General features: G+C 42.2%; 1 protein-coding gene across 2 annotated transcripts in view; it reads right to left on the reverse strand.

Moving 5' to 3' along the window:
- AOAH (acyloxyacyl hydrolase) overlaps positions 1 to 14937 on the reverse strand; it is a 172089-nt gene that overhangs the window by 110352 nt on the left and 46800 nt on the right. For both annotated transcript variants that reach the window (XM_081244565.1, XM_081244566.1), the window contains exon 5: positions 4503 to 4562. In XM_081244565.1, coding sequence (XP_081100691.1) covers positions 4503 to 4562 — 60 coding nt within the window. The remainder of the gene's footprint in view (positions 1 to 4502; positions 4563 to 14937) is intronic.

Below are 14937 nucleotides of genomic sequence, written 5' to 3' on the forward strand. Positions count from 1 at the left end.
CCAAAAAGTCCTTCAGATGGCTGTGAGTGGTATTAACAGCGTTGGTAATATTTTGACACTAGCAAAGGTGGACAGGTAACCTTTTCTGGTTACAAATGAGGTTTTTAAGGATCTTCAGGATGCTTGCCCAACTTTCTACGATGAGGAAAAATGCTGATTAGCATGCAAGATTTGGAGACAGAAAAGACTGTCCTTGTTGTCATGCAGCTTACTGTCTAGTGGAGCGTCGGGGTGAATAGCCCAGCTCTTAGCATGCTCTGTGATGTCTGTGGTGGTCCAGGCATTAATATGGCTTTCTGGGAACTGGAGGAGGAGGCAGGCGAGGACCCAGAAATCAGACAGGAGGCAGGTGGGAAGGAAGAGACAGATGCTCTATGCTTTTCAACTCCAAGTGCAGCTTGCAGACTTGTTACAAATGTAATTCATGGGCTCCCCCCAATCTAGTAAATCAGAAAGTCTGGGGTAGGTCCCAGGAATCTGTGTTTTCACAGCCTCCCAGTCATTCTGATGCTCACTAAGGTTTGAGAACCACTGCTCTAGGTCCTAGCTGATGAAAGTGTGATCACAAACCAGGAGCATTGAGGCCAGCTGGGAACTTTCAGGACTAAAGTCTCTGGCCACAAATTCAGTTGACCTGCTGAATCAGAATCTGCATTGTAACAAGGTCCCAGGTGGATGGAGTACACACCACAGCTGGAAAAGCACGGCCGCTGGTAGAGGGAGCACCCTCGCAGCGCTGTGGGCACGTGAGCAGGGCTGGCGTCTTGGGGGACTGCCAAACATTTCAACCTGGCTGGAGTATAAGGTAGTGGGAGAATACGGTGAACCATGGAAGGAAGGAGACATTAGGACAAGCCTAGGACACTGCACTACGTGCTATCTTGAGGACAGTGGAGAATCCTGTCTTAAGCAGAGGGATCACATTTGTATTTTGGAAAGATATCTCTGCAGGTGACAGGAAGGCCTCGAGGAAGCAATATGAGACAGAGAGACCTGTTGGCAGATAAGGATCTGAGACGTGATCTTGGGGTTTCTAACCTCAGCACTACTGCCATTTGGTCCTGAATAATTCTTTGTTGTGGGCTGTCCTGTGCATTGTAGGATGTTTAGCAGGATATCTGGCATTTGGCCACTATAAGCCAGCAGCCCCCAAATGTCTCCAGATGTTGCCAACATTTCCAGGAGAGGAGGAGGGAGGACAACATTGCCCCTGGTTGCGAACCACAGATGTGAGGTGGGAGGGGGAGGATGGTGGTGCAAAGGAGGGGTGGTTAGAGACCTGGTAACTGATTGAGACGAGCAGTGTAGGTACGCTGTAAAATAAACACCAGCGTGCAATTATACCCAACGTTGGTGGCAATTTGGAAAGAGACACATTCTAAGACCCAGAGTCAGACTGCATTTGAATGTGTGAGCTACATCTTTTAATATTTACTTTAGTCTGAAGGCCTTGGTCTAATGAACGTAATGGCAACGTAGATTTTAACACTGATGATAACCAATACATCAAAAGATTTACACAAGAGCCTGATAATTACTATACAAGGAGTACAATGGAATAAAATGTTATAATTGCACAGCTGTTCACTGTCAAAATTCAGCCTGAAGGCTGCAGCTGTCTTTGACATTAATTGTGCAGAAATTAGATCTAGGATGTGGGCAATAGATGATGCAACTTGTCCAGGGACCCCCAGAATTCCTTCTGTTTGATTATGCAGCCTTTTCATCACACAGTACTGGAAGGACTAACCTCTTCTTACACACTTGCAAAGGGAACTTAGATGGACACAGAGCAACAGCGCAGAGGTCCTCACTTGCACGTTTGACAGCCCCTTCCTTTCAATTCAAACCTTGCTAGACAGAGGCAGAATGTGGGCTGTTATTAACTCAGCAATGGATTTAAAACATCACATCTGACTGCATGTAATCCCATCTAAAATGAAAGTCTCAAATCTGGGCTGTCCCTGGGCACAGGAGTCAGGCAGCATCTTTATTTTGCCATCTATTTAACCAGCTTCTGCTTGCATCTGGAGCTTTCCCACCCCAGGGTGTTAAATGAATACAGAACAACAAACAGGGGTTGAATAAATGGAATAAGGTGAATGGGGTAAATAGAGGGTCAAAGCGGGAGCATAACATCTCTTCTGTACACAGACAACTTAAGATTGAATTTCTGTGTGACGAAGTGCTTTTAAACCATTGTTGTGTATTATTTTACTTGAATTTAACTTGGATTATTTTACTTGGGGCAAGTTTGAACAGCAGCAATTTTTGAAGGCTTTCCAGATGGTTGAGTAGGTAGGTTGGAAATCCGGGCCATCACGTACAGCAGTACAGGTTGTGCACTACAAGATTCTAATATTCACATAGCCTGTGATGTGAATGGTGCTTCCTGAAATTCAGTACTGAGGAGGTCTGGTTGAGAGCTATTGGAATAGTGGAAGGGGTAGAAACTTGGAAGAAGCTAAATCTGGATGTAAATGATGGGTTTCTCACTTATTAGCTATGTGGAGTGAGGAAATTACTTAACCTCTCATCCTTAGTCCTCTCATCTGTAAAATGGGGTTGATAACAGAAATATGCTATCTACTTTGTAGGAGTTTTTGTGATAATTAAATAAATTGATGCCATGGCTCAGGTGTTCTAAACCCTCAGATGCTTAGTGTTCTGCCAAATCCACAAAGACCCCCCGAGGAGCCTCTCGGGACCTCCTTGAGAGGCAGATCTTCTCTGGAACATTCCATTCCCTTCAGTAACACTAAACTCTTCCCCAGTCTGGATTCTCCATCTGACAGGCTGTGCTGAAATGACATGAAACCTACTCTGTGTTTCTCTCCGCATTCTGGCTAGGTCGGCAGTTACATCAGCCATCACAATGGAGTTAATTGCAGCCAATATCTTCTGAGCAGTTTTTCAGAGATGCTTATTTGCATTTCCTGATTATTTTTTCCCTGATAGCTTTAATCTAGAGAGTAAATAAATTGGAGGAGGTTTTTGAGGAGTTTTTTTTTTTAATTGGTGAATTGTTCAGTTGATTTTTTTTTGGCTTCTTGCAAGTCATGATTGGAATCCTGCCCCATGAATTATGCTTGCAATTCTGGTGACAGAAATGAAAAATTGTAAAATCCTAATTAGTCTTTGAGTTAATGCCAAGGCAGTTCATACTAGTGAAGTAAACAATGCCCTGAGAATAAGTTTTTAGATGCATGTTGAGAAGAATAAGAGAAAAACGGTATTATTCTCCAGTCTCTTTAGAGTTCTGAAGGTGGTGGTCAAGGGTTTCATGTGATGTTTCAATTTCTTATTCAATAACTTAAGCAGATTAGCTGAACCAGCTATGGTTGGCCTTTAATTACTCACTGAATTAAATAATAATTGGAGATGCAGGCATTGTGATTGATTAATCAATTGTGCAGAAATGCCTGCATACTGTCATCCAACATGTATCAGCCTTGTACATCAAAACCCATGTGCCCCCCACAAGTAGGGTTGCCAAATAAAATACTGTACTGGACATACTTACACTAAATAATTATTCATTATTTATTTGAAATTCAAATTTAATTGGGCATCCTCTGTTTTTATTTGCTAAGTCTGACAAACCAAGCCATGAGGAATTTTCCTCCCCTTTATTTCCATGTTGCCAAATCAATACTACTTTGAATGTATTGAATCAGGGCCAGCAGGGAGAAGCCAAGGATGAAGGCCATGCCCTCTCATCTCTGATGAATGCTTCCTTCCTGCCAGGACTGCTAGCATTAGGGAGACACTGTTCTTTAAAGGTTTACCTTTCTGTTTCCTCTTCAACTGGGGCTGATTGGCCACCAGGGCCCAAGTCAAATACTTGACTTAATGATAACTGATTTGAACTAGGCATTCTGTTGAATAAAACTATGATTGCAAAGAGGAAAAATTAGAGGAAAAGAATAATAATGGTGATTGATTTTAGCTGGCATATATAGAGTGCTTGATAAGTCCCAGGCATGATACCAGACACCCCACACACATCAACTCTCTTAGTCCTGACATCCATGCTTTGAGAAAGGAACACTCTTATTGTCCCTACCTCACTGATAGGGAAACTGAGGCTCAGCCTAGATCACATACATAGAAAGTGGAGAAGCAGGAGGATACAGCCCCCTCCAATATGGTCTACCAGAGGGCAGCAGTTCTCAACAGTGAGTACCAGTAGATATTTGGCAATTCCAGAAGACATTTTTGGCTGTCACAACTATTGGTGGGGGGTGCTGGCATCTAGTGGGTAGAGGACAGGGATGCTGCTAACATCCTACAATGCCCAGGACAGTGCCCACAACCAGAGTTGAGAAACGCTGCTCTAGAGAGAAGAGAGGAGAAAAAAGAGGAAGGGGCTCATATTCCTATTCAAACCCAATTCACCTGTGGCATGTTGTGTTGTGGGTTTGCGTCTGGGGTAGCCCCTGGCTTTTGGAGGTGAACGTGCCAAGGAAAACGCTGGCATTCTCCCAGCGTTGGTTGCTTACCAGAGTTGGGGATTTCTTGACAATCTGTCTTGCCTTCTCTAGTGTCAATTTCCACGTCTCCTATAAAAATTAAGTTAGACAATATTACAACTTGTGTCTCATCTTTCCTTTCTCCGTGTTTTCCAAAGTTAGGTTTTTTTAAGTTCGTAACCTAGCAATAAAGGAATTATTCCATAAATTTCTGATAAAATAATTCACAAGAAAGCAATTTCATGTTAATAACTCTCTTTATTAAGGGATTTGCACTGTGCCAGATGCCACACTAAGCACTTCACAAATATTATCTTATTTAATCTTCACAGCAACTCTGAGATATATGACCTTTTTACAGATGAGGAAATTAAGATGCAGAAAAGCTAGGAAACTGTCTGAAGATCTCAGAGGCAGTGTCCGATAGAGATGCCATCTGAACCTCTGTCTTCCTGCCTGCTACGCTAAACTCAGTAACTTGTTTTTGGATCTGAAAGCCTAAGGGCAGGAGGCAGTCGACAGACAACCTGAGTGCCTTTTGCTGCAGGACAGAAGAACGGATGACAGCTGCCATTCGAGCTGACTCCACCTCTTGTTCACCTCCTCTTCTCCTGCTTTGACATCCCCGTTTCTAGAGCATCCAAGGGCATCTTCTGAGTTTATGTTGCAAGTATAAAGGGTTAGCTAATTATTACTGATAACTTTTGTTGTGGAGCTCCGTATCTGTGTATTTGTGGGAGGGTTGGGAGAAAAGTAAGCTGGGGCAGGGGGTTGGGGAGGGGAAGTATTCACTCCCAGCACTGCTTCCCAGAGCTTTGGTCCCCCCTCCTCAAATGTCCTGACCCTGCCATATTCCTCCTCAGGCTGTCTCCTGTGTGGCCCTAATATAACTTGGGTGATGGTTTACATGTCTGTGTTCAAACTCCAGCTCTGCTGCTGACTAGCTGTGAGTCCTTAAGCAAGTTATATTCTGAGCCCCTCAGTATCCCCAGAATTCCTTGACATATAAGAAAGCCCTATTTTCATTATCTGCAACATGGGAATTATAGCTACTGACCTCAAAGGGTGCTGTGAGGATTACAGGACATCATGTCAGGCCTCTAGTCCAGGGCCTACCCTGATAGCCCCTGCTCAGTCATTGATAGTTTGATTGGAAAACTGTCTTTCAGCCCCAGCTATCCCCTCACCCAAATCAGCAGGGAAGCTGAGGTTCAAGGAGAGTGCCATAGTTTTCATAGTTCTCTCTCCAGGTAACTGGGAATGTTGTCCCTGCACCTAAGCAGGAAATACAGGTACTGGGATAGGACTTGGAGCTGGCTGGTCAGCAGGACAGGCCTCTTGGGAGATGCTGGCCTTTGTTCAGGAGTTGAGTCCCTACATGACCATATTGTGTGTTCTTCACCCTGGGAGATGCCTTCCTCCACCATGGAGCCCCGTGTGTTCTGAAGACTTCAGCCACGTTGTGTATACATGAGTGGAGGTGTGACTGCTCAGTGGGAGCCTGGGTTAGAGTGAATTTTCCAGGAGGTTCTTTAGGAAGGAGCGGGGTAGAGCCAGCTGCAGCTTGCCCCCCATGGGCTGGCTCTGAACCCCTCTCCCTAGCGTCTGCCCCAAATCATATTCCACCTGCTCAAGTTGAAAGGATGGCAAACCACGGCTCTTGTGTCACAGGCAGCAGGCCCGCTGACATCTAAGAGCACACGTTTAGCAACTTGAGAAAAGACGTTGCTCTCCAGGTAGGTCTTGTAGCCAGGATGCACTTGTACAGTGTATGCTTCTTAAACCACTGAAGCACTACTGTTCCAGTTGGTGAGCAGTTGTGTCCCTGAGTGTCCCCCATCACTGCCTTGGCCATCCAGCCTCTCCTTAGGACTCCCCAGACCTCCCTGTGATCAGTCAACGTAGGGGCCAATGTCACGGCACAGTCTGGTGGGCATCTTCAGACCTTGATCCAACATGGCACCCAGTGTCCATTCTGATTGGCTGGCAGCAGGGCCAAGACAGTTCATTACAATCCTCATTTTTAAAACATCGATGTCTTTAACAGAAAGACTGCTTAGGAAATGGCCCCATTCAAAAACTGACCTTACTGATTGCTATTTTGTCCTTTTCTGGAATTTTGATAAATCCTGGAAAATTTCCTATTGTATCAAGTAAGTATTTCTGGTAGGGTCATTATAAGACACTAGATCTAGCTGCAAATTTCTATTATGGTGTCCTTTTTGGCTGCCCTTGTTAGCTTAAAGTTCATTGTCCACAATATTGAAGGTGGAGTTCCTCTGCCTTAATTATGGGTCCCCTGCTTCTCTGCTTTGGAAATACCCCTTTGCATTCTAAGGTCCATCTCAAGCATCTACAGGGCCTAGCACAGTTCCTGCTACATAGTAGGTGCTCAATAGATACAGAAATAAAAGTAAAAGAAAACATTTATGATATTGTGCTAAGCAAGGAAAGAAAAGGCTATCAGATTTTACACACACAAGAAAAAATTCTGCAAAGAAATATGCCATAATAACTGTTGTTGATAACTTTTCTTTTTGGTTCTTTCCTGTGTTTTCTAAATATTCAATAATGAACACAAATTCAGAAATACATGCTTTTTTAAAAAAAGAACTCAATACATGTTGCCCTGTTTCTTACTGAAGAAGAAAATGATTTGTTCTCAGCACAGGGATGGGGTGAGGACCCTGGAGATCTGGGGGTGAAAAGACACGCCTGCCCTCCCATAGTTTCTGGGCTGGCAAGGAGACACCAGGAACTAGTACAGTAAATACAGTAAATAGAAGTGAGATGAAGCAGAGAGAGGGCATTGGCAATGTCTTTTTAGGAGAGGCCACTTGGATCCCCTCAAGATAACTGATTTGATTTTAATCCAGCTCAGTTCTCAGGGGAGATCAATGTTTAGTGAGGGATAAAGACAACCAAAAAAAAAAAAAAAAAAAAAAAAAGAAGAAGTGACAAGGGCTTCACCAAATGCCTTCTGATCCCTTTAGTACTGGGCACAGTTGCTGCTTTTGGGGTCCTCCCTGGAATGCTGAGGGCAGATTTATCTGGTCTTGGCTTGACCAGAGCACCACTGTCTCCCACAGTTTAAGTGCACTAATACCAACATTAAAAAAAAAACAAACTCTTAAGTGCTTTTAAAAAATGCTTTGGTAAAGCTAAATCCTATGTATTGAAAAATAGTCACTGTAGGATACAGTGGAAAGCAGATACAATAATAGACCAGCAAATTCCACCCAAAGGCCCGACACTCCACTATCTGATAAAAAATTATAAGCAGCGGAGCTTCCTACATTTGTCTTTGTACCTAACAGAAATGTCCTCAAAGCGCTTTTGTCCTTCTCTCTTAACTCCTCTAGTCTGCCTTCTGCTGGAGTTATTTATGTGCTTACTGCCTTCAGGGGGCAGTCAAGTCCATGGGGATGGCTTCGTTCAAACCTTGCTCCATTTGTATATCAATTTACGCCATGAAATCTGGGGGTGAGGAACAGCCTGTCCTAATAAACTTCTAGAAAAGATCTGGAGTAGATCAGAGATCTTCTCCCCACCCTCAAACCCCCTCATAAATGCCTGCTCTTTGACAATAAGAAACTCACGTCTAAAATCATTTCACGTCCCAGGGGCTTTCTCCTTTGTGGAGCCTGTCACTGTTGTCAAAGTACCACATGAACAAAAGGCACTTTCTGTAATTTTCAAATCTACTGCTGCTATAATTGATAGCAGATAACCCCATCACTAAAAATTATTCCCTGTAGAAACTCATGCCTAAAAATACGATTTTTCTTTATTTCCTTCACTCCTGAGTGTACCAGAATTCAATTCTCTAACATCACAGAACGTGAGAAGGCCCACTCTGTGAATGTGTCCTGTCCAATTCACCAATACTCCTGAAAAGTCGAGGGACATTGTGTTGAGTTCTGGAGCATCCCCTGCACACTACATTCTCTGCATGTTTTCCCATCATTGTCAATACAGTGCAGTGTGCTTTGGCTGAAACATTTGAATGTTTGGGAAATGCCTTTCTAAATAGTATTCCTTACCACAAAGTGGCTCAAACCCTTGAACGTGCTAATATGTGCTGTGGCTCTCCCAGCAGGACATTTAGTTTACAGATTTCCCAAACTTTTAAAACTTAAAACAACAACAATTTTCTTTTCTAGCACACCTATTAGCATCTCTCAGAGCGGGAGTAAAAGCAAGGATTTTTGTGTCACACAGGTCTGAATTGAATCTGGACTGTGCCACTTATTGGCTCTGTGACTTTGAGCAAGTTATGTATCCACTCTAAGACCCAGTTACCTCATCTATAAAATAGGGATAATAGTAATTATTACTTAACACTTTCTACATTGTAGTTTTTTGGGTTTTTTTTTTTTGCGGTACGTGGGCCTCTCACTGCTGTGGCCTCTCCTGTTGCGGAGCACAGGCTCCGGACGCGCAGGCTCAGCGGCCATGGCTCACGGGCCCAGCCGCTCCGTGGCATGTGGGATCTTCCCGGACCGGGGCATGAACCCGTGTCCCCTGCATCGGCAGGTGGACTCTCAACCACTGCGCCACCAGGGAAGCCCTACATTGTAGTTTTATCACAGTTTGCTGTCAATCTTCTCTCCCAAGTTATAAAACCCTTGATGAGAAGGATTATGTGTCATTCACTATTACATCCCTAATATATAATTCATGGCATGACATAGATATTTAATAAGTACTTGTGAAATGAATGAATAGAATGAATGATTACACAGAGAAATGACTGGCTGAATGAATATTTCTTTCTCCTTTCATTATCAATCATATGCTTATAACTGCGCTTGTCCCTAGGTTACATGGATTTCTACACACTTGTGTAGGTGCTTGGCACACAGAGCCAGAGCTCTCCCCCAACCATGTGATTATCTGCATTAAGTCATCCACCCTCCATAGGAGCTACACTTGCCATTCCCCTGAGCCTTAGTGACCTCATGAGTCATATTATCTGGCTTGTATTAAATTTTCAGGCATACTTCCTTCTTGGAAAATAGTGTGGCAATGGTGGGAAAGGTGCTGGAGTCCAGAGACCTGAACCACCAGCTCTGCTTGCAGATGGCCATGGTTAAATTATGTAACCTCGGGCTTCCCTGGGGGCGCAGTGGTTGAGAGTCCGCCTGCCGATGCAGGGGACACGGGTTTGTGCCCCAGTCTAGGAAAATCCCACATGCCGCATGTGCCCAAGTTCTGCATGGCTGGACTCCATGGGCTTTTCTTCTTATTATTGTCCTACTCTTTAAACACATGATTTCTGGCAAATAATTGGGTTCGTCAGATAGTGGGTGTGGTTCAGTCATTGGGTTGTCTTGGGTCAAGTACTTTGTAACATACTATTCTAATTTTTTACCGTTATTCTATTTGCGTTCAGGTTCCTAGATCAGTCTTGCGTTATGTTACACAATTAATCAATTTCTTCATCTTAGTTTCCTACTGTTGCCGTACAAATTACCACAAATTTAGTAGCTTAAAAACAAATTTATTCTTTTTTTTTGGCCATGCCACTCGGCTTGTGGGATCTTTAGTTCCCTGAGCGGAGATCGAACCTGTGCCCTCTGCAGTGGAAGCACAGAGTCTTAACCACTGGACCACCAGGGAAGTCCCCACAAATTTATTCTTTTATAGCTCTGGAGGCCAGAAGTCCTAAATGAGTCTTAGGAGGCTAAAATCATGTGTCAGCAGGGCTGGTTCCCTCTGTACTTTCCAGGGGGAGAATCTGTTTCTTGCCTCTTCAGTTTCTAGCAGCTGCACACATTCCTTGGCTGATGGCCTCATCACTCTGACCAATACGTCTGTTGTCACATTTTCTTCTCCCATGCTGATCCTCCTGCCTTTCTCTTATAAGGACCCTTGTGATTACATTGGGCTCATCCAGATGATTCAGGATAAACTCTCAATCTATAGACCCTTAACTTAATCATGCTTGCAAAGTCTTTTTTGCCATGTAAGGTAACATTCACAGATTCTGAGGTCTAGGATGTAGACCTCTTTGGGGAGGCCGTTATTCTGTATACAATACTGCTCATTGAACAAATACTTATTGAGCAATTAATATATGCAGTGAAATGTGCTGGGCTCTGGAGAAGTCACAGGGAACTTGAGAAATAAATCAGCCAGATTATCTGCTTTCATGGAGCTTACACATTAACAGAAGGGGCAGACGTTAAATAATAATTCTACAGTTATTTATCTTATTGTACAACTGTTTAATTACAATTATGAGAAGTTCTGGAAGCATGGAATGCCATGAAAGAAGAGGAATCCTAGAGGACCTAACTTAACTTGGGGCATCAAGGAAAACTTCTTAGAAGAAATGACTTCTGATCTGAGCTCAGATGTGGGTGATTAATTAGGTAAGATAAGGGCCAAGAGTGGAAGCTGAGAGACCAATGATTAAAACTTTAAAACTTAGGGCTTCCCTGGTGGCGCAGTGGTTGAGAGTCCGCCTGCTGATGCAAGGAACACGGGTTCGTTCCCTGGTCTGGGAAGATCCCACATGCCGCGGAGCAGCTAGGCCCGTGAGCCATGGCCGCTGAGCCTGCGCATCCGGAGCCTGTGCTCCACAACAGGAGAGGCCACAACAGTGAGAGGCCCGCATACCACAAAAACAAAAAAACCCATAAAACTTTAAAACTCAAAGTACCTTTTAGAACTTTTCAAATTCAATAGGGTCATTAGCTTTTCTTGAGCTAAGGGAAGAAAGCATATTATCAAGAGATATATAGTTGTCATTATTTTTTAACTTCTCAAAAGCAGGTAAGAAACATTTCCAAATTTGAATACCATGTAAGTAAGTACCTTCCTTGGAGTTATCTGATTTCTTCTACTTATCAGAAGTCAAGGGTAACTTAACATTTGCATTGTTAGTACTATCCACTGAAGATTCTTGGGATCGCTAAGAGCTTAATGACCCCCAAATAAGACTTTAAATAAGTCTGAGTAGATACATTCTCCAAGATTCCAAATATAGACTTAAACCAAAATACGGCTAGTTGTCTGTCAAATCCTTTGAAATGCTGGGAGAAATGATTGAATAGCAGACTATACATCCAAGTATGGTGTTAAATGCTGTTCTAAGTTCTGTTAGAACTTTAAACCTTCAAGTCTTCAGGGAGAAATTTAATTTAGTGGTCTCTGATATTTACAGCCTTTCTGTTTCTGTGATAATTTCTTGTCCAATGAACTTCAGAGAGTTTTGCAGAGGCAAAATACATAAGAGGCAGACGGAATCTCATTTAGTTTTCACTTTTTTAATTATGAGAAAAGTATCATCATATCCCCCTGTCATTTTTGGCCCCTTGATCTTCTTCTATAGACCAATTTTTTTGCAGCCTTTACTCTGTTTTTTCTTTTTGATTTTGTAAGAGCTCTTTGAATCATGGAGAAAATAATTCATAGTGTGGCATATTATAAAAACATTTCCCAGTTTGCCATTTGTCTTTTGACTTTGTGTATGCCAGGTTTTTATAAGTTAGATGTATTCATATTTCCCTTTGTGACTTTGGGCAAATTATGAATAAAATTGCTCAGGTTTTTCTTCTTTTATAGTTCCATTCTTTATGATTCAACCTTTAATTTATTTGGGATTTATTTTGCTATAAGGAATAGATAAACACCTAGCTTAAATTTTATTCCCCAGATGGCTAGTCTTTAATCCCACCCATTTACTGAATAAACCAGTGCTTTGCCACTGATTTGAAAGGCTATCTTTTTTATCAAAAACAAGAATCTCAAATGCATTTGGGTTTATTTTTAGATACTATATTCCATTCCAGTTTAAGCTTTTAAGCTGACATTTTTGTATCTAGATGGCTATATTCCCCTGTAATTTATCTCACTGCTCGTAATTTCCTGAGATGTTTAAAGAGGAACCTTAGAAATACTGTCAAGTAAACAACTCCACAACCAACAATTTACTTGAATTTTGATTTCTCATGTATAAAATTGGGAAAATGGAATAACTTCTCAATTGTGTGGGAGGATTTTAGATGATGTATGATAAGTACTTAGTGCAGCTTTTGGTATGTTATAGCCACTCAGATTGTGGTTGTCAATTGCCTTTTGTTTTTCAGCCCCTAATGTGTACCTATCATAAAATAGGGGCTTAGTAAATGTATATTATGAAACTAAGAGAATGACTGTCTATGCCTTGAAAGCCTATCAGTTTTAGCCAAGGCTCTTTTCACCTTAGTACCATTTCTGGCCTCAGTTATCAGAGATATGGTTGTCTTCCAGACACAGCTATGAGTTTATTAAGTGAGGTAATTTGGAAAACTTTATTAAGTCTTCCAGAATATCAAGGTACACAAAAAATGTTCCAAAGCTGTAGGTTATTCTTTCTCGGATGTTTGTTCCCTTCAAAAATAACATTTGATTTTCTAATGATTTGCCAATTCACAGCTGAAGAACAGCCATCACTCAGGAAGGAAATTTCCTTAACCTAAAACTCTGATGATCACACAAATGCCTTCTTTCTTATTTAATAATTTGTTTTCTCGTAGGCCTGGATTTGTAAGAAAACACTCACATACTATACAGAGTTAGGGTGGAGAACAGGAGAAGAGCAAATACAAGCTGGGTAGGTTGACCAGACAACTGAAGGAGAAGAGAAGCTTATTTTTTTCTATTTAGTTCAGGTTTTGAGCTACTATTTTGCTAGAGTTGTCCATGGTAGTAGCCTTGGAGGCTCCAATATAACCATGATGACAGAGGAAGCAATTTCCTTTCCTTGCTTGACACAGAGATTCTGTTAAACTGAGAACACTTAATCATTTTTATTTTCTATGTACCTGCTACAAAAAAGCCAAGTCATAACACAGATAGATTAAAGAAATTTACACACACACACACACACCATGTTAAACAAAATGGAGCTCGGGATCAGAGATTACTTTTCTTGAACAAGAACAAAGGAATAATTGATGGTTACTAGAGAACAGTTTGGTTTTAAACAGTGGAGATGCTAAACTCCAATCCTCTTGCCAATTCGACCTCACTGCTCATTCATTAATTCATTTTATTTTTAAAAAATCACCATTTATTGAACATATACTTGATTCCAAGAACTGTGGTAGCCTCTGAGAATATGCCTCCAAAACTATTCAAGTTTGAGGCTCCTATTATAATGAACTCTAGGCTGTCTCAATAGGGGAATAATGCAGAGATGCATTTCTGGGAGATAACTATGGCCTTGGTCAGAGTGGAGAACTGGAAAGGACAGACTGGATGCCCATGATGAGTCATCTGGAAGATTAGTGGCAGGAAAGGCCCAAGTCTAGATAGATGGATCAATACATCTTTTTTTAATTAAAAAATACTTTATTGTTAAAAAAAATGGGATCAAGACACCTTAAGGCTTAGGTTGGGTCTGTAAAAAAGATAAAGAAGAAGATGCACTGGGAGTACAGACTCCAGCAAGTGCTGGGAAGGAATGTAGAGAGAAGGGGTATTATGAAGGCATTACTGTCCTATTTTATAGAAAGAACTGGGTTCAAATGTAAGCCCATTCATTCAATACACATTTACTGGGCACAAGTAGTGTGCCAGCCTCCTATACCCATACCAGGCAGTGGGGAGAGAGAGCTGGCTCAGGTGTAGTCCCAGCTTTACAACTCGTAGTCCAGCAGTCAGTCTCTTAAGAGCCAGACACTTAAACTAATGACTAAAATGCAACACCGAAAGTGCAATGCAACACTGCAAGTGCAATGATAGCTGTTAGGACATGGTATCTTGGGGACAATGAGGAAGGGAGTCGAATCCTCACTGGAGTGGGAGCATAAGTGTCAGACGGTTTCTAGCAGAAGGTGACAACTGAGCTGGGTCTTAAAGGATGACTCAGGGAAAGGGTATATTATAGGTGCAGGGGGAAATAGAGCAAGGCTGGGAGGTGAGACCCAGCAGGATGTGATGGAAATGATAAGAAGTGTTGAGATGCTGGAGAGAAGTAGATAAGGCAGTTTCTCCAAGAACAAGGCTGGGTAGGTAGGGACAGGCTAAATAATGCAACTCAGACTTCATCCTGACCTTGATGGATGGCTCTGAGGGATTTAAGCAGGAAAGGGAACATGGTCTGACTTGAGTTTGGAAACATCACTTTGGTGCCTGGATTTGAGGATTTCAAGGCTGGAGGAAGAGATATCAGTTACAACGTTGTTGCAGTACTCCATCCTAGAAATGATAAGCCCCTGAATTAGGCAGGTGGAATTGAGGATGCAGAAGGGGGATAGACTAGAAAGAACCATTTAGGTGGGTGAAAGGTGGTTTCAAAACTGAAATATGGAATATGGGAGGGATAGCTGATGTGTGGAAAAGATAACAGTCCAGTTTCTGACATGTTATGTTCAAGGCGTCTTTGGGACCTATAAATGAGGATATGTATCTGGAAGCTGTATGCACTGGCAGAAGCTCTGAGGAAAGTCTTGAGCTTTATTTGTGAGGCTTA

Source organism: Mesoplodon bidens (genome assembly GCF_964165515.1).
Source record: "Mesoplodon bidens genome assembly, chromosome: 9".
Taxonomy (NCBI): Eukaryota; Metazoa; Chordata; class Mammalia; order Artiodactyla; family Ziphiidae; genus Mesoplodon; species Mesoplodon bidens.